Source organism: Hypomesus nipponensis, chromosome 19 (assembly GCF_054491055.1).
Source record: "Hypomesus nipponensis isolate SF chromosome 19, ASM5449105v1, whole genome shotgun sequence".
In the NCBI taxonomy this organism is placed as follows: Eukaryota; Metazoa; Chordata; class Actinopteri; order Osmeriformes; family Osmeridae; genus Hypomesus; species Hypomesus nipponensis.
The window spans coordinates 1,575,001-1,595,000 of NC_140379.1; the positions used below are offsets into that span (position 1 = coordinate 1,575,001).

Consider the following 20,000-nt stretch of genomic DNA (forward strand, 5'->3'; position numbering starts at 1 on the left):
GCCGTGATAGGCTGATCGCTGACCTGCGCCAGTTCCTCCCCATGGTAACGGCGCTGCCCAGCCCCGTGTCGCTATGGAGACCTGGTCCAGCCATGGGTCTTCTGCTTCAGACAGGTCAGCAGGGTCCAACATCAAAACAACACGTCATCCACACGTAAACAACATGTAGGAGTGATACACATAGTGTTTTAGATGTAGATGGTAGATGGCATAGCAATCACATTTAATAATAGCATTGAATTTGAAACACTGCCATCACATTTGAAACGCTGATGGGAGTATTGAAATGTGATGACAGTGTTTTGGGGCATGCGGCTCTCAACACAGATGTCATACAGTACTCTAGTGCGTTGTATTCCCCTGCTATGGGTTTTATTTAGTCTTTATAGGTGTTCTGTTTTAATGTTCTGTACTGTTCTCTCTCTGTCTCTGAAGTTTTGAGGTTTGTGGGCGCGGGGGATGACCCGCGTTCGTGCCGGTTCTCCCAGATGATGGAACAGAGGCTGGAGAACGTGTTCTCCGAGGCCCAGGCCAAGGTTCTGGACGCCCACAACAGACTCCCTGTCCAGGTATCCTCTCCTGTTCCTCTCAGCCCCTCAGGTGTGGCGGGAGACGAGCATGCTGTGTGTGTGTGTGTGTGTGTGTGTGTGTGTGGAGGATGTGTGTGTGTGTGTGTGTGTGTGAGAGAGTGTAGAGGATGTCAAGCAGTGCTCTTATCCTCTGAAGTATTTCTTCCTAGTTGTTCCTGAGGTTGTAACAGTCTTCCTGTCTACCTCAGAGACCAAGTGACTCAGCTTCTGAATTACAGCTAAATGATCTTGTTTTCTACCTCTATCCTACCCATCCAACACCCCAAAGTACCTTTTATTATCTTGTTTATGTTTAGAGGACAGTACCCCCCAAACACCAATAACATCTTTAGTCTCTTCAACCTTTAGCTCATATGAGGAAAGCTACAGATGTGAGGATCTTCTTGGCTGCATGAGTACTCGTATGAATCCCGTTATGGTTTGACTACACATGCTGTATCTATAAATCTTACCTCACAGGCCTTCACAAACAAACCTCTTTAGTGTGAGCGTGCTAAGGAGGAGAGAGCAGGGTTGATGCAGGGTTGAAGCAGGGTTGATGCAGGGTTGATGCAGGGTTGATGCAGGGTTTAACTGGTGCACAATATCGGTTTCTAAGAGTATGGTCTGACACCTGCTGCTTTTCATGATTGTGTTTGGAGGAAGAACATGTTATTCTGCTACAATTTTTACGAGCATCAAAATAATGTTTAGACCTATATTACACGCAATTTTATGTGTGTATGGCACATAAAGTTGATATTACAAACACTTTAATAGCTATGGATGGCTTGCCAATTTCAAGTCAGACAGACGTTCTTCGTCTTTATGGCTTTCAACCTACTTTCAGTTCAAATAAGACGCGGCCAGTATGAACACAGTGAATTCAGATGTTCTGGAACTGCTTCAAGATGGATAGATGACCTGATGTGTGCTTCATTACACAAATGAGATGGATCTTTTCAAAGGATTTACTGTACATACAGTAAGAATACTCTTCATTTTTCCATCTCTCTCTCTTCCTCTGTCTCTCTCTTTCTGTGTTTCTCTCTTCCTCTCTGTCTCTCTCCCCCTCCCTCCATGTGGTCCTGGTTCTGAGTGTCTCTCTCTCTCCCTCTATCCCTCAGGTTCTGAGTGTCTCTCTCTCTCCCTCTCTCCCTTAGGTTCCAAGTGTCTCTCTCCCTCAGGTTCTGAGTGTGTCTCTCTCCCTCAGGTTCTGAGTGTCTCTCTCTCTCTCCTCTCTCCCTCAGGTTCTGAGTGTCTCTCTCTCTCTCTCTCTCTCTCAGGTTCTGAGTGTCTCTCTCTCTCCCTCAGGTTCTGAGTGTTTCTCTCTCCCTCTCTCCCTCAGGTTCTGATTGTCTCTCTCTCTCCCTCTCTCCCTCAGGTTCTGATTGTCTCTCTCTCTCCCCTCTCGCTCCAGGTTCTGAGTGTCTCTCTCTCTCCCTCAGGTTCTGAGTGTCTCTCTCTTCCTCTCTCCCTCAGGTTCTGAGTGTTTCTCTCTCCCTCTCTCCCTCAGGTTCTGAGTGTCTCTCTCTCTCCCTCTCTCCCTTAGGTTCCAAGTGTCTCTCTCCCTCAGGTTCTGAGTGTGTCTCTCTCCCTCAGGTTCTGAGTGTCTCTCTCTCTCTCCTCTCTCCCTCAGGTTCTGAGTGTCTCTCTCTCTCTCTCTCTCTCTCTCTCTCAGGTTCTGAGTGTCTCTCTCTCTCCCTCAGGTTCTGAGTGTTTCTCTCTCCCTCTCTCCCTCAGGTTCTGATTGTCTCTCTCTCTCCCTCTCTCCCTCAGGTTCTGATTGTCTCTCTCTCTCCCCTCTCGCTCCAGGTTCTGAGTGTCTCTCTCTCTCCCTCAGGTTCTGAGTGTCTCTCTCTCCCTCTCTCCCTCAGGTTCTGAGTGTTTCTCTCTCCCTCTCTCCCTCAGGTTCTGATTGTCTCTCTCTCTCCCTCTCTCCCTCAGGTTCTGATTGTCTCTCTCTCTCCCTCTCTCCCTCAGGTTCTGATTGTCTCTCTCTCTCCCCTCTCGCTCCAGGTTCTGAGTGTCTCTCTCTCTCCCTCAGGTTCTGAGTGTCTCTCTCTCCCTCTCTCCCTCAGGTTCTGATTGTCCCTCTCTCTCCCTCTCTCCCTCAGGTTCTGATTGTCTCTCTCTCTCCCCTCTCGCTCCAGGTTCTGAGTGTTTCCCAGGTTCCCGGTTCTCCGGCGGTTTCTCTGGTGTACACGGTGAAGAACGGCAGCGTCCTCCTGAACGGCACGGCCGCCGCCAGCCTGCTGGTGCAGTTGAGCGCCGAGCTGGTGGGCTACTTCCTGTTCTACCCTCCGCTCACCATCGCAGAGCGTAAGTGACGCAATGCATCCTGGGATAGCCTCCCGTCTCGGGTCAGAGGAGGAGAGGGGGGATCGTCTTTACTCCGCTCCGCTTTACACCCCTCCTTTCTCATTTTCTCTCCATCTCTCATTTTGTCTTTTCTCTTTCTATCTCCTCTCTCATTCTCTTTCTCCTGTCTTTCTTTCTCTCTTTTCTTTGCATGATGACTCTCCAATGCTTCATTCAAATCCAACCTCAACCACTCATGGTTGATTTAACCGCTAACCTTAGATGGACCTCTGCAATTAGCATGAGCAACGTTCGCCAGCCTGCGGATAATTGGATGTTCGTGACAGTCCCTGTGTCCCCTGCCTTCACCCCTGACCCCTGCACAAACATTTTAATGATAACTGTTGCCATTTCTGTTCTTCTGAATCCTCTATGAGGACCCAGTCTGTCTATCTAGCCTGCTCCAGTCTCCTGTCTACTCTGCCCTGTGTTACCCCTGTTTAGAGCACTGATGAGTGGTGAGAGGGAGGCAGGGGAGGGTAAACAGCAGGGGGAGGGAGGGAGGGGGGTAGGGGGGGAGGCAGGGGGGGAGGCAGGGGGGGAGGGAGGGTAAACAGCAGGGGGAGGAAGGCTGAGCAGATGGCTCGCTGCTCGCCACTAACCAACGCTAGGCTGACCCCTCTCTATGTTTATGTTATCTATATTTTTTGTGGCGTTTCTGCCTTTATTATTATTTAGTAGAGAGTAGAAAGATGTGAGTTTTGTACCTTTGGTAAAACCATCAATCATGTAGCCTTCTTTGAATCCCGCCTTGGCCCTTTACTGCATGTCTTTCCCCATATCTCTACCCCCGCTGCCTTTCCTGTCACACCTCACTTAACAACTGTCCAGTAAAGCATGGAAAAGGACAAACTCTATATTAAAAAGGTGTGAAAGGGCTCTGGCAGATGTTTACAGCAGCTCCTCACTTCAAAGCCAATGAAGGTGTTAAATAATGAACGGGTATTTTCAGCATGTGGGACGTTTGGCACCCCGGGCCGTGTTCTGAGAGACGACTCTGATCTCACGCCATCTCCGGCCGGCTGTCAGACATCTTTGTTTCTTTTCTGATTTCTTCGGTCGGTTTGGTCTCTGTGGAACAGACAAACACGTGTTTGTTTTCAAAGTCTGCAGCTCAAACACAAGATAGAAATACTTCAGTCCAAGACCGGCGGACAATCAAATGCAAGCGTCTGTAATTCAGCGAGTGGTTCACAACTATCCTCTATTCTATCGGTTCTGATTTCTCAGAAATTCTCTTCCTCATTTCCTGCTCTGAGAATGATTGGGCTTCTTAGAATGTGTCTCCTCAGGCTCTTACACAGTTAGACACTGGTTTATGTGAGGCGTTGTTACAGATTAGGATTCTGTGTGGTGCTACTGCTGGTGCTACTGCTGGTGCTACTGCTGGTGCTACTGCTGGTGCTACCGCTGGTGCTACCGCTGGTGCTACCGCTGGTGCTACCGCTGGTGCTACCGCTGGCCAGGGTTAAACTGATGCTGCCTCTGAGGTCCTGACCCTCTCTCTCTCTCATCACTCTCTCTGTCTCTCTGTCTCTCTCTCTCTCTCTCTCTCTCTCTCATCACTCTCTCTGTCTCTCTGTCTCTCTCTCTCTCTCTCTCTCATCACTCTCTCTCATCACTCTCTCTGTCTCTCTCTCTCATCACTCTCTCTCATCACTCTCTCTGTCTCTCTGTCTCTCTCTCTCTCTCTCTCTCTCATCACTCTCTCTCATCACTCTCTCTCATCACTCTCTCTTATCTCTCTCTCTCATCACTCTCTCTCATCACTCTCTCTGTCTCTCTCTCTCATCACTCTCTCTCATCACTCTCTCTGTCTCTCTCTCTCATCACTCTCTCTGTCTCTCTCTCTCATCACTCTCTCTCATCACTCTCTCTCATCACTCTCTCTGTCTCTCTCTCTCATCACTCTCTCTGTCTCTCTGTCTCTCTCTCTCATCACTCTCTCTCATCACTCTCTCTGTCTCTCTGTCTCTCTCTCTCTCATCACTCTCTCTCATCACTCTCTCTCATCACTCTCTCTCATCACTCTCTCTGTCTCTCTCTCTCATCACTCTCTCTCATCACTCTCTCTCATCACTCTCTCTCTCTCTCTCTCATCACTCTCTCTGTCTCTCTGTCTCTCTCTCTCTCTCTCTCTCTCTCTCATCTCTCTCTCTCATCACTCTCTCTGTCTCTCTCTCTCATCACTCTCTCTCATCACTCTCTCTCATCACTCTCTCTGTCTCTCTCTCTCATCACTCTCTCTGTCTCTCTGTCTCTCTCTCTCATCACTCTCTCTCATCACTCTCTCTGTCTCTCTGTCTCTCTCTCTCTCATCACTCTCTCTCATCACTCTCTCTCATCACTCTCTCTCATCACTCTCTCTGTCTCTCTCTCTCATCACTCTCTCTCATCACTCTCTCTCATCACTCTCTCTCTCTCTCTCTCTCATCACTCTCTCTGTCTCTCTGTCTCTCTCTCTCTCTCTCTCTCTCTCTCATCACTCTCTCTCATCACTCTCTCTCATCACTCTCTCTCATCACTCTCTCTCATCACTCTCTCTGTCTCTCTGTCTCTCTGTCTCTCTCTCTCTCTTTCTCTCTCCCTCTCCTCCTTCCTTGGTGTGGTGAAACAGCTTGGTTGGCTGGCAGTTCTAACTGCCCATGAAAAGGTATCTTTAAAAGTCAAAGTCTCTCTCTCTCTCTTCCTCCCTCCCTCCCTCTCTCTCTGTCTCTGTCTCTCTCTCTGTCATCACTCTCTTTCCTTCCCTCCCTCGCTTTCTCTTTCTCTCTCTCACTTTCTCTCCCTGCTCTGGCAAGAAGAAAGTGTGCTACGAAAATATTTGGGCCGTGTCAGAGTTTACAGAGTTTACATTTCAGCAGCTAGTGTCATTTTACGAGCCAGTGATACAGCATTCCCCAAAACCCTGCACCAGCCGCCAGAATAGGAAGTTAATCAGGCAGGAAATATGTAAGCGAGCTGAAGAAGAACATGGGCCCAGACTGGTGTGTGTGTGTGTGTGAGGAGGGGGGGGGGGGGGGCAGCTTAACACCCTCAGCCTCTTGCTTGCAAGACTCTCTCAGCCAAAGCTGCCTGTGTACTGCTGAGACACTGTGACACAGTGTGATAATGACGTTCTAAGCTGCAAGTTTTAACATGAGAGACTCCACAGAAGCTGGTTTTCGACCCTGAACAGAAGCTCTCTGATCCAGCTGGGAAATGGCTTTAGACGCGTCCAGTCACACTCATATGGAAACGTTGGTCCTGTTGAAAGGCACCCAGTAACATCAAACTGTCTTAAGACTTTTTTACCGAAACCCCCCCAGCTGACATCGTTTTCTCTCCTCCAGCTTTGGAGTACCACAACCTGAACACCTCCACATCCACTAGAGACTTCTGGGTAATCACAGGTAGGGATCCCATCCCTTCTACCATTGGCCCAGTGGTGGCCTAGGAAACCATCACATTCCAGCAACATAGTCTTTCTCCTACTCTGCGGTTGTTGTTGCATGTGAAAATCTCAACTTATTTATACTCCTACAGTTAACTTTTAAATAATTTAGGATCTACTGACAACACACCCTCCAGTAGTCTCCTCTCTGTGTCATATTCTACGCTATTTTATGTGAAGCTAACTTTGGAATGCTAATATGTGTTATTGTAATATGGGTGACTGTATCAAGGATAATATAATTGTTGTATTTTTATTTGACATCAGGTTACTACATTGATTAATGATGTTGATTAGTGTTAGCGTGCGACATGGTGATAGCAGTGATTGTGTTCTGTAGAGAAAATGTTTTGTGATGTCATATCCTCATGTCGCTGTGATAAATAGAGGGGTTAAGCATGGCTAACAGGGTTTATGTGTGTGTGTGTGTTGATACAGTATGAGTGTGTGTGTGTGTGTTGATACAGGATGAGTGTGTGTGTGTGTTGATACAGTATGAGTGTGTGTGTGTGTGTGTTGATACAGTATGAGAGTGTGTGTATCCGTGTCCTCTCTGTCTGTCTCCATGGAGGGGCTTGTCAGTGTAAGTGTATGTGGCGGGGTTAACCCTGTGCTTGCTGGAGCGGGAGACGGAGAGCAAGGTCAGGCCTGGATAATGGGATTTACTTCCTCTGAACAAGATAAATAACCAGGGCTCCTGTCTCTCCCAACACCCCCCTCTGCTCCCTACTATTCTCTCCATCCCTCCCACAATGCACTTACCTCTCTCTCTCTCTCTCTCTCTCTCTCTCTCTCTCTCTCTCTCTCTCTCTCTCTCTCTCTCTCTCTCTCACTCTCTCTCTCTCTTTCTCACTCTCTCTCTCTCTCTCTCTCTCACTCACTCACTCTCTCTCTCTCTCTCTCTCTCTCTCTCTCTCTCTCACTCTCTCTCTCTCTCTCTCTCTCTCTCTCTCTCTCTCTCTCTCTCTCTCTCTCTCTCACTCTCTCTCTCTCTCTCTCTCTCTCTCTCTCTCTCTCTTTCTCTTCTCCATCTCACTGTTCTCTCTCTCTCCTCCTTCCTCCTCCATTACTCTCACTTTGGCTGATGTCCTCCCCTCTTCCCAATCAACCCCCGCCCCCTTTTCTCTCCCCTTCTTTCTCCCCCTCCATTTCTTCCTGCTCTCTCTCTCCCCCCTCTCTCCCCTCTCCCCCCTCTCCCCTCTCCCCCCTCTCCCCCCTCCCCCCTCTCCCCCCTCTCCCCTCTCCCCCCTCTCCCCCCTCTCCCCCCTCTCCCCCCTCTCCACCCTCTCCCCTCTCTCCCCTCTCCACCCTCTCCCCTGTCTCCCCCCTCGCCCCTCTCCCCTCTCTCCCCTCTCCTCCCTCTCCCCCCTCCACAGTGATCCAGGATGTGTCCAACTCCTCCCTAGGGCTCCAGTACCAGAGCTTTGCCAGCCTGATGGAGCAGAGGCTGGCTGAGCTGTTTGTGTTGGCCGGGCAGCAGGCCGGGCAGCAGGCCGGGCAGCAGGGCACACGCCTGCGGAGGGCCACCACCGTGGAGCGCTACACCGTCCAGGTGAGGGGGCAGAGCAGGGACGACACCCAGCCAGGGGGGGCCCCATGGGGTCCCTCTTGCTCTTGCAGGACGGTACTCGTCTGTGTGTGTCTGTCTGTATGTGTGTGTGTGTGTGTGTCTGTATGTGTGCCTATGTGTGTGTGTGAGAGGAAGCAAAAAAAAATTGCTGGATGTTGTTGGCTTGCTTCCATTCGTAAGCCATGAATTATGGAGTGGAAAAACACGACAGAAAGCAAGCATTAACACACACTCACAAAAACAAACACACACGCTGACACACACACACTCCGTTTGAGTTAATTAGGGGTACTTTAGACATATTATCTACTAATTGCTCATCAAATAAGCCAGAGGTTGACTGTTCTAGAGGAAGCTTGTTGCTGCTCTCCGCATTATTTAAGTGTTTGATGTTAACTGGGAGGAGTGGGTTAAACTAACAGGCTTTCCTCATGCTGCGTCGCACTCGCTCTCTCTGTCGCTCTGTCAATTCTCTCCCTTGATGACATTTATTATGTAGACACATACCTGGTGATGATATACTGCCTATTCTACCCTACACTATACTGTCATTCTATAAAAAACGTTTGTTTTCTGTGGTGAGACCGGTGTATTATTCTGTAGTATGCTATGTTATTATACGCTATAACTACGCTACGCTAGTCACTGACACAGTATGTTATGCTACGCTACGCTAGTCACTGACACAGTATGTTATGCTACCCTACGCTACCCTAGTCACTGACACTGTATGTTATGCTATGCTACGCTACGCTAGTGACTGACACAGTTGTAAATTTCCCAGATGGTGGGGATCCGGTGGGTGTCAGCGGCCAGGAACCCCGTGGAGATGACCTACTACGTCCAGGAGAACGGGGTCCCGCTAGCCGGCACCACCGCCGCCAAGATGCTAAACACAGTGGACTCCCAGACCATGGCTCTCACCCTGGGTTACTTCATCCTTCTGCAGGCAGACCGTACGTATTGCTCTCCCTGTCTCTGTATCTCTCTCCCTGTCTCTCTCTGTCTCTCTGTCCCTGTCTCTCTCTCTCTGTTTCTCTCTCTCTCTCTCTCTCTCTCTCTCTGTCTCTCTCTCTCTCTCTCTCTCTCTCTCTCTCTCTCTCTCTCTCTCTCTCTCTGTCTCTCTCTCTCTCTCTCTCTGTGTCTCTCTCTCTCTCTCTCTCTCTCTCTCTCTCTCTCTCTCTCTCTCTCTCCCTCTCTTTCTTCCTTCCTCCCTATCTCTACCTCCTTCCCTATCTCTACCGCTCTCCCTCTCTCTCACCGCCCTCCCTCTCTCTTCCCGCTCTCTCTCCCCGCTCTCTCTACCTCCCATCCTCTCTCTACCTCCCTCCCTATCTATACCGCCCTCTCTCTCTACCCCTCTCCCTCCCTATTTCTGTCTGTCTCACTTTCTCTCTGTCTACCTCTCTCTGTTTCTACATCTCTCTCTTTCTCTTCCTCTGTTTCTCTGTTTCTCTCTCTTGCTCTCTCTGTTTCTCTCTCTCTTTTAGTAGTTCTGTCTGCCTGTCTGTTTCTCTAAGTCTCTCTGTCTCTTCCTCTCCATCCACCAACTCCTGATGAGAGGAACAGAGGAGAGACTGCTGGTCTGAATATTAAGAATGGAGAGAAGAGGGAGAGAGATGAGAGAGGAAGATGTTCCAGTAGATAGACAAGCAGAGACAATCTCCTCCTCCACATGATCGCTCTGATGTGCTTCAGCTCACATCTCCCACTGCAGAAAAAGAGAAGGAAGGAGAGAGAGAAGAGAGAGCGAGTAGGAGAAAGTGTGTGTGCAGAGAGTTTGGGGAGAGAGAGATGCAGAGAGTGTGGGTAGAGAGAGATGGAGAGTGTGGGGAGAGAGAGATGGAGAATGTGGGGACAGAGAGATGGAGAATAAGGGGAGAGAGAGATGGAGAATGTGGGGAGAGAGAGATGGCTGTGAAGAGAGTGGAACCGAGACAGAAACATCGAGATACAGAGAGGAGGGATACTGGTAAATGCCTTATGGATTTTCAAACACTCCAAATACACGAGGGATAGATCTACTGTGTGTATGTTTGCACGTGTGTGTGTGTGGTCTTCACACTATGCTCTTACTGACCCATGCATATGTACACACTCCACACACACACACACACACACACACTCCACACTCCACACACACATACACACACACACACTCCACACTCCACACACACACACACACACACATTCCACACACACACACACACACACACTCCACACACACACACACACACCTCCTAAACACGTGTGTTAAGTTGCTCATCCCTCATCAGCTGTGGTCAAGAACCCGCCTAACAACCTGTGGATCATCGCTGCGGTAATGGCGCCCATCGGCGTGGTAACCCTCATCATCCTCATCATCACCGCTGTGCTGTGCAGGAAGAACAAGAGCGACTTCAAGGCCGACGCCGTTGGCAACCTTAACCCCCGAGCTAAGGTTTGCACACACACACACACACACACACACACACACACACACACACACACTGCAAGCCAGAGAGATGCTGAAACCCTGTCTGTTTCTGTTTGTGTCTTCAGACGGTGTATCGCAGGGATGTGGGCTACTATCACCAGGTACCTTCACTTCACACACACACACAGGGGCACAGGGGCACAGGGGCACCTATTTTCTGGGGGGCCCCTGTCAGTCAGAATCGTCGTAACTTTATACACACTACCACAGACACACATACACACACACAGACACACACACAGACACACACACAGACACACACAAACCCTCGCACTCTACCATCCCCCAAAAAAGAAACACATTTTATTGACTTGATATCAATTTCATTTCTATCCTCCATGAACAATGTAAGTTATTATAAAGCAGATCTATATTCCATGTAGAGTGTAAATTATTATGAAGCAGATCTATATTCCATGTAGAGTGTAAATTATTATGAAGCAGATCTATATTCCATGTAGAGTGTAAATTATTATGAAGCAGATCTATATTCCATGTAGAGTGTAAATTTTTATGAAGCAGATCTATATTCCATGTAGAGTGTAAATTATTATGAAGCAGATCTATATTCCATGTAGAGTGTAAATTATTATGAAGCAGATCTATATTCCATGTAGAGTGTAAATTATTATGAAGCAGATCTATATTCCATGTAGAGTGTAAATTATTATGAAGCAGATTTATATTCCATGTAGAGTGTAAATTATTATGAAGCAGATCTATATTCCATGGAGAGTGTAAATTTTTATGAAGCAGATCTATATTCCATGTAGAGTGTAAGTTATTATGAAGCAGATCTATATTCCATGTAGAGTGTAAGTTATTATGAAGCAGATCTATATTCCATGTAGAGTGTAAATTATTATGAAGCAGATCTATATTCCATGTAGAGTGTAAATTATTATGAAGCAGATCTATATTCCATGTAGAGTGTAAATTATTATGAAGCAGATCTATATTCCATGTAGAGTGTAAGTTATTATGAAGCAGATCTATATTCCATGTAGAGTGTAAGTTATTATGAAGCAGATCTATATTCCATGTAGAGTGTAAATTTTTATGAAGCAGATCTATATTCCATGTAGAGTGTAAGTTATTATGAAGCAGATCTATATTCCATGTAGAGTGTAAATTTTTATGAAGCAGATCTATATTCCATGTAGAGTGTAAGTTATTATGAAGCAGATCTATATTCCATGTAGAGTGTAAGTTATTATGAAGAAGATCTATATTCCATGTAGAGTGTAAGTTATTATGAAGCAGATCTATATTCCATTCCATCTGTCTGCAGCTCCGTCTGGGATCAGTAGGCTAATGGGCGACCTTGTTCAGCTGCTCTCTGACAGCTAGTTTGTCCTGCCGTCTGAAACGCAAACAGGAGTGTAAAGAAATGCCGTGGCGAGTTGAATTGATTTGCTGTTTATGTTCTTAGGCCTGGTGAACTTCAGTGTGTGAAGGCCTGTGTGTGTGTGTGTGTATACTTGTGTGTGTGTTTCAGAAACATTTGCTCTAAATTGCAACAGCAAGGTCAAAGGGTCTCCTCTAAAGCTCGAGGAAGTAGGTTACTGACAACACACACACAACCACATGCACACACACACACACACACACACACACTACCACTACATCAAACTATGGCAGATCCAGGCTAATGCCTTTACGGTGCTTCACCTTGCTATCCTGGGAAAAATGGAGACTGTGCTGTAGTGTTCAGTATGTTGACTGTGCTGTAGTGTTCAGTATGTTGACTGTGCTGTAGTGTTCAGTATGTTGACTGTGCTGTAGTGTTTAGTGTGTTTACTGTGCTGTAGTGTTCAGTATGTTGACTGTGCTGTAGTGTTCAGTATGTTGACGGTGCTGTAGTGTTCAGTATGTTTACGGTGCTGTAGTGTTCAGTATGTTGACTGTGCTGTAGTGTTCAGTATGTTGACTGTGCTGTAGTGTTCAGTATGTTGACTGTGCTGTAGTGTTCAGTGTGTTTACTGTGCTGTAGTGTTCAGTATGTTGACTGTGCTGTAGTGTTCAGTATGTTGACTGTGCTGTAGTGTTCAGTATGTTGACTGTGCTGTAGTGTTCAGTATGTTGACGGTGCTGTAGTGTTCAGTATGTTGACTGTGCTGTAGTGTTCAGTATGTTGACTGTGCTGTAGTGTTCAGTATGTTGACTGTGCTGTAGTGTTCAGTATGTTGACTGTGCTGTAGTGTTCAGTATGTTGACTGTGCTGTAGTGTTCAGTATGTTGACTGTGCTGTAATGTTCAGTATGTTGACTGTGCTGTAGTGTTCAGTATGTTGACTGTGCTGTAGTGTTCAGTATGTTGACTGTGCTGTAGTGTTCAGTACGTACAGTATTAACATCACACTCTGAGGCTGTGTGAAGGTCTCAGTCTGTTTTAACCTGCTTCAGTGCAGGGCTCTGCATACACTATCTGCTTACTCCATGTTTATCACTCAACCTCTTCATGTAATCCTGATGGGTGTAGTTCAGCAGTTAGAGTGTATCACTGCCAGTCGTGAGGCGTATGGTTCAAATCCCCCTGTACGTAGCGTCTGCTGAGATATGATGAGCCCTTTGACAATGTCACTGACTCTGTGGGATTTGAACTGTGCAATGAGGAGAGTTGTTAAGTTGTTTACATTTTTTTTTTATCCCTTTATAGACTGTGTTTTTGTAAAGCAAGGTTTTTCCAGTCTTTTCCAGACTCACACTCACACACACTACAACCACATTCCCAAACCTCCGGGGTTCTCCTGGGAGATAAGAAGTAACAAGGAACAATATTATGATGGAGGTTTCTGATACCTGTGTGTGTGTGTGTGGCTGTGTGTACGTGTGTGTGTGTGTTTTGAGGGATGAGACTCCTGGTAGGGCTAGACAGATGCATAAGGTTATGCATCTCATACTAATAGTATCCCCCTCTGCTCTCAGTGTCTCTCTGGTCTCTCCCCTGGTCTCTCTTCTCAGTGCCTCTCCTGTTTGGATCTGTTCTGGTCTCTCCTCTCCTTGTCTGCAGAGATAGCATGTGGTCTCTTACCTCAAACAACCTGCAGATCCCTGCAGGCACTCTCAGCCTCAGTGTGTGTGTGTGTGTGTGTGTGTGTGTGTGTGTGTGTCATGCCTCCACTCTCAGCCTCAGTGTGTGTGTGTGTGTGTGTGTGTGTGTCATGCCTCCACTCTCAGCCTCAGTGAAAACACTTACACCTCAGCCTGTGTTTGTGGAGGTGATTCAGTCGAGGGCAGATTGACTCTCGAAAGCTTGCAGAGGAGCACTGACCTGTGGCTGACAGACAACGACAGACTGTAGAAAGCACTTCTGAATCTTTTACGAATACGTGAGAGTCTTTGTGTGTGAGTGTGTTGGGAGGGTCTCTGTGTGTCTTTCTCTGGGCGTGTGTGTGTGTGTGTGTGTGTGTGTGTCTGTGTGTGTCTGTGTGTGTGTGTGTGTGTGTGTGCATGTGTGTGTGTTTGCGTGTGTCTGTGGTATATCCTTGGCCCTTGCTGTTATATTTAATTTTGGGAACATCTTGTGAGAGGTGAAGCAGATAATATGGAAGCATGTCTTTAATCTTCTGCAGCTAAACGCTTTCAAACGTCCGACTGGATTGAGCTGTCTCTGTCCTGCTGGGACGTTTATAGCAGCTGGAAAAGAGAAGGATTTAAAGATTCTCTTGATGAAATCAATGTTTACAGAGTTCAAGGCACAGTGTCGTCCATTAATACATGCAGCAATGTTCTTTAAGTCTTTCAAGATCACTGAAAAGCTGCATGTTTAACTTGGCCATTAAAAGATCGGCCCACAGTCCAAAGACAGTGTGTGTTCAGTATATATGTGAAGACTATCAGACGTATTCAATCCTGGCCTTCTTTAACCTGTTTTTTACCTCGCCTCGCCTCGCCTCGCCTCGCCTTACCCCCACCCCCACTCCCTCCCTCCCTCCCTCCCTCCCTCCCTCCCTCCCTCCCTCCCTCCCTCCCTCCCTCCCTCCCTCCCTCCCTCCCTCCCTCCCTCCCTCCCTCCCTCCAGCCAGTCCAGGGGTTTGACTATGCCAAGCAGCACCTGGGCCAGCAGGGTGGTGATGAGGAGGCCTCCCCAGTCCATGTGGACACCCTGGCCCTCGCCCTGCCCCTCCGCGACGCCCCCCTCACCCTGGATAAGAGCCTCCCTCAGGAGGGCTCCAGCAGCAGGAAGACGCTCACCTCCGGCCTCCGCAAGAGGTAGGCAGCACCTGGGACAGCTTAGTGGTTACAGCCCATGTTTACAGGTGATTTACTGCAGGTGAAGAGGTCTCAGGTTCAATTTCCCTGCTTTGGATGAAAGCATCTTCTAAACAAAAACAGGGCATCATTGAATACGCACCGTGGGTAGGCAGGACCTGAAAGATAAGTCTGTCCTTCTCATCATCCACTGTCTCGACCCAAACCCAGTCTAACCCATGAGGTGATAACAGCTCTCTCCAGCAGGTGAAGGGAGATCAGGGAGATCATCTGCAGAGGCTCTGGTTGCTCTAGTCTGGGTTTCCACTGTTTCATGCCAGTGTACTTCAAATCTAAATTTAGCAGTGGGGAAGAATCTTTTCTTTTACAGGAAGGCATTTGCACTGCCATTGTCACACCCACACACCCAGCAAAAAACAGAAGCCTTATCTCTGAATAATATAAAGGGCTTCAGTGAGGTCCTCTGGGAATTATTATCCGTTGAATTGGGTGTCAGGGTAAGAGCCAGTTTGCTGATGTCAGATTTGAAAAGGTGGAGTATGTTTCTCCCCGGGGTATTGTATTAGCTGCCTCTGACATCACTACTGGGCCCAGCGGGAGCTGAGCATAGGTGTGGGTTTAGATCGGTGGTTAGAGCGTTTGACTTCAGATAAAGAGTTGTCAGGTTCAACTGTGGTAGTCTACGTCAACTGTGGATGATGCAGAGATTCTATTTCTTCTTCCGTTTTCCTTCTCTTTTCTCCTCTCCTCTCCTCTCTCCTCTCCCCACACCCTCTTCTCAAACCAAACCCCTGAGTAGTTAGCGACCAGGCTTAATCATGCTGAACAGTTTCTTTGGAAGACAAGTAAAGGGCGGCGTCTTTCATGCACGGCGCAAAACTGGATTTATTCAGATGACATTTACAGGGTGGAGAATGGAGGAATGGGGGAGGGGGTAGTGAGGGGGTAGTGAGGGGGGAGGGGTGAAGAACTATGAGGGGTTTGACAGGGGGGGGGTTGAGGTTTACATTTTCTAAATTGACCGATTGAGCAAAAGGAAGGCACCATCCATCTCTCTCTCCCTGCTGTGAGGGCGTGTTCTGTCCGGATGATATGAGGGCAGACGTTTGCTGAGTCCACAGAAAGTCCAGCTCTGCTATATCACACAGCGTGACCCTCCTTCTAACCATCGCCACACACACATGCTCACACGCACACACTCACACACACACTCAGACACACACACTCAGACACACAAACACATGCACACACGCTCTGTACATGCAGTGTGTGTGTGTGTGTGTGTGTGTGCGTGTACATGCTAGCTGTTAGCAGCTTTTAATCAAGAGCAGTTTGAGAGACGCTCGAGGCCTCGCTCTCTGTCTCTCCTGCTCTCTGTCTCCCCTGCTCTGTCTCTCCTGCTCTCTGTCCCCCCTGCTCTCTGTCTCTCCTGCTCTCTGTCTCTCCTGCTCTCTGTCTCTCCTGCTCTCTGTCTCCCCTGCTTTGTCTCTCCTGCTCTCTGTCTCTCCTGCTCTCTGTCCCCCCTGCTCTCTGTCTCTCCTGCTCTCTGTCTCTCCTGCTCTCTGTCTCCCCTGCTCTCGGTCTCTCCTGCTCTCTGTCTCTCCTGCTCTCTGTCTCTCCTGCTCTCTGTCTCCCCTGCTCTCTCAACACCAGGATGAAGTTAGCACTGCCCAGTGGAGGGAGAAGCGTCGTGTTCCCAAACAGCAGCAAGTCAACGCCTCTCTCTGCAGAGAGGAGGCCTTCTAGACACATCTATAAACATGCAAATGAAAGTCATAAAACACACACAGACATATATATATATATATATATATATATATAGAGAGAGAGAGAGAGAGAGAGAGAGAGAGAGTCATGTAATCAATAGCCAGGTGATATTTAGGCGTGTTTTAAATGTCTGGTTTGTCTCTCCCTGGGTTGTCCTTACTGTGCCAGCCTTGTCACGTGTCCTCAAGCCTGTTTAATGACCTACATGCTAAATGTACCTCCTTCCTTAGGGCTCCTAAACCCTGGAAGCAACCTTCAGATAACCCTTTGGGAGTTTCTCTGTCAGCTGCTACCTTTGCTTCGTTATGAAACATCCCTTAAACATGCTCCACGAGCCTATGACAAAACCTGGGAGAGTGGTCCAAGTACTGTCCACTGCTTCCTGTGTGTGTGTGCCCTCCCCAACCCTCCCCTGGGTCTAACAGGACTAACCCTGGGTCTAACAGGACTAACCCTGGGTCTAACAGGACTAACCCTGGGTCTAACAGGAGTAACCCTGGGTCTAACAGGACTAACCCTGGGTCTAACATGACTAACCCTGGGCCTAACAGGACTAACCCTGGGTCTAACAGGACTAACCCTGGGTATAACAGGAGTAACCCTGGGCCTAACAGGACTAACCCTGGGTCTAACATGACTAACCCTGGGCCTAACAGGACTAACCCTGGGTCTAACAGGACTAACCCTGGGTATAACAGGAGTAACCCCGGGTCTAACAGGACTAACCCTGGGTATAACAGGACTAACCCTTGGTCTAATATGGAGGCTAACCCTGGGTCTAACAGGACTAACCCTGGGTCTAACATAGACTAATATAAGCTAACCCCAGCCTTCCATGTCCCTTAGAAGGACAGGAAGAACAGGAAGAGGAAGAGGAGGGGTGGGGTGGGGGGGGAGAGGACTTCACCACTGTCTGAGTGGGATGAGCCCGGCGCTAACCGCTGCTCCTGTTGCTATGGTTACTCTAAGCAGGTTGCCGAGCGAGGACGGTTCCGTCATCAGTAACGAATCAGAGAGGCTGAACTCTGGAAGAGGCTCCACGCTGCAGAAAGTCACAAAGGAGGAGAGGAACAAGAGGAGCGGTGAGCACACACACACAGACACACACAGACACACACACAGCAGTCTACTCAGCAGTAACCAGATAGGTGGACCTGATGAATATGAATGAGACAGACAGTGTGCTGACATGATATTGTCTGTCAGTGTGGCTCACACAGAGAGAGAGAGAGAGAGAGAGAGAGAGAGAGAGAGAGAGAGAGAGAGAGAGAGGGAGGGAGGGAGGGAGGGAGAGAGAGAGAGAGAGAGAGAGAGAGAGAGAGAGAGAGGGAGGGAGGGAGGGAGGGAGGGAGGGAGGGAGGGAGAGAGGGAGAGAGGGAGAGAGGGAGAGAGGGAGAGAGGGAGGGAGGCCTCCTCATCACCACCCTGCTGGCCCAGGTGCTGCTTGGCATAGTCAAACCCCTGGACTGGCTGGAGGGAGGGAGGGAGGGAGCTGAAAGGTCACAACGTCGTTCCTGATCATGATTCCCTCTTGTGAGAACATACGTCAGAAGTCACATGGTTATGTGTCTAAACTGGACAGCAAATACTATAAATAAATCGACAGGAAGGGTTAAGAACTTCAGATCATTCACACAGTGACTATAGAGGTCAGTATGCCACTTGTCCAACTTACTGAAGTCAACGACAGAAATGTCCATTTAATTCTCCACGTTTAACACAATAACGTCAAAAAACAAAACCACATATCTAACCACAACTAGAACGAAGATCTAATTACTGGTCAGAAAATATGTTTTTTAATTGTTGTGATATTCGAACATGATTGAAACCTTTATCTTGGATGTGCTGTTGTGTGTGTTGTGTGTGTTGTGTGTGTTGTGTGTGTTGTGTGTGTTGTGTGTGTTGTGTCAGATCCGTACGACACCTCCTCTGGTTCACTGCAGCTAATCTCCATAAAGCCCCTGGGGGTTGGGCCTCCTCTGGGGGCGGGGCCTCCTCTGGGGGCGGGGCCTCCTCTGCGGGCGGGGCCTCCCCTGGGGGCGGGGCCTCCCTACTCTCACCCCACCTCCTCCGAACGCAGTCAAGACTCAGCCATCGTCAACGGGGAGGTCAGACACACACACACACACACACACTGGCATGTCACCCCGACACACAAACACACAGAGAGAGGTTAAACACTGACATGGTACCTTCAACACACCCCACACACATGCACACACCCCCCCTCCCCACACACACACTCACTCCCCCCCCCTCCCCACACACACACTCACTCCCCCCCCCCCCTCCCCCCCAGGTGAACCTGGCCCTGAAACAGAAGTCAGACATTGAGCACTACAGGAACAAGCTGAGGCTGAAGGCCAAGAGGAAAGGCTACTACGACTTCCCCTCTGGGGACGGAAGCACCCGCGGCCTGGGACTGAGGCCTGGGGGCCCGGGGGCCGAGCCAGTGGGCCCCCCAGACACCCAGGACGACCGGGGCTCCACCTACGTCAAGTCCCGCCGGAGGTGAGAAGGGGAGGGGGAGGGTAGATTATATTTGATTCAATAGTATTTTAAGAGTGAGGAGGAGGGTTAGGGTTAGTGAAAGTGATGAAAGTCATGTGGTTAGAAGGATATGTAAATGGCCCTACAGACCAGACACACACACCTCCATACACACATACACACACACCTCCATACACACACAAACACACTTTCATACACACACACACACAGACATGGGATTGGATATGCTCCATTTGAGCTTGTCCTGAATTGGTCAGTCTGAACATCTGGCATCTGATTGGCAGGCACTCGCAGGTGAGACAGCCAGCCTATCGCAGCAGGCAGAGCCTGAACAGCCCCAGTCCTGGAGGGACGGAGATGGACCTGCTGGTCATGAGGGAACGACCTCGGAGAGGCATCCGTAATAACGGCTACGACGTGAGTCTCTACCCCACACTGAGTCTATACCCCACACTGAGTCTATACCCCACACTGAGTCTCTACCCCACACTGAGTCTATACCCCACACCGAGTCTATACCCCACACTGAGTCTATACCCCACACTGAGTCTATACCCCACACTGAGTCTCTACCCCACACCGAGTCTATACCCCACACTGAGTCTATACCCCACACCGAGTCTATACCCCACACCGAGTCTATACCCCACACCGAGTCTATACCCCACACCGAGTCTATACCCCACACTGAGTCTCTACCCCACGCTGAGTCTATACCCCACGCTGAGTCTATACCCCACACCGAGTCTATACCCCACACCGAGTCTATACCCCACACCGAGTCTATACCCCACACCGAGTCTATACCCCACACTGAGTCTCTACCCCACGCTGAGTCTATACCCCACACTGAGTCTATACCCCACACCGAGTCTATACCCCACACTGAGTCTATACCCCACACTGAGTCTCTACCCCACACTGAGTCTATACCCCACACCGAGTCTATACCCCACACTGAGTCTATACCCCACACTGAGTCTCTACCCCACGCTGAGTCTATACCCCACGCTGAGTCTATACCCCACACCGAGTCTATACCCCACACTGAGTCTATACCCCACACTGAGTCTCTACCCCACACTGAGTCTATACC

At 48.9% G+C, this 20,000-nt stretch overlaps 1 protein-coding gene across 1 annotated transcript in view; it reads left to right on the plus strand.

Moving 5' to 3' along the window:
- Nucleotides 1-77: 77 nt before the first annotated feature.
- The window catches only part of kiaa1549lb (KIAA1549-like b), a 28,183-nt gene continuing 8,260 nt past the window's right edge, over nucleotides 78-20,000 (plus strand). Inside the window, exons 1-13 of the mRNA XM_084682664.1 lie at nucleotides 78-114; nucleotides 436-569; nucleotides 2,723-2,891; nucleotides 6,263-6,322; nucleotides 7,740-7,915; nucleotides 8,718-8,889; nucleotides 10,210-10,373; nucleotides 10,475-10,510; nucleotides 14,433-14,623; nucleotides 17,360-17,472; nucleotides 18,305-18,501; nucleotides 18,693-18,904; nucleotides 19,189-19,321. Coding sequence (XP_084538790.1) covers nucleotides 93-114; nucleotides 436-569; nucleotides 2,723-2,891; nucleotides 6,263-6,322; nucleotides 7,740-7,915; nucleotides 8,718-8,889; nucleotides 10,210-10,373; nucleotides 10,475-10,510; nucleotides 14,433-14,623; nucleotides 17,360-17,472; nucleotides 18,305-18,501; nucleotides 18,693-18,904; nucleotides 19,189-19,321 — 1,779 coding nt within the window. The 5' untranslated portion in view covers nucleotides 78-92. The remainder of the gene's footprint in view (nucleotides 115-435; nucleotides 570-2,722; nucleotides 2,892-6,262; nucleotides 6,323-7,739; nucleotides 7,916-8,717; nucleotides 8,890-10,209; nucleotides 10,374-10,474; nucleotides 10,511-14,432; nucleotides 14,624-17,359; nucleotides 17,473-18,304; nucleotides 18,502-18,692; nucleotides 18,905-19,188; nucleotides 19,322-20,000) is intronic.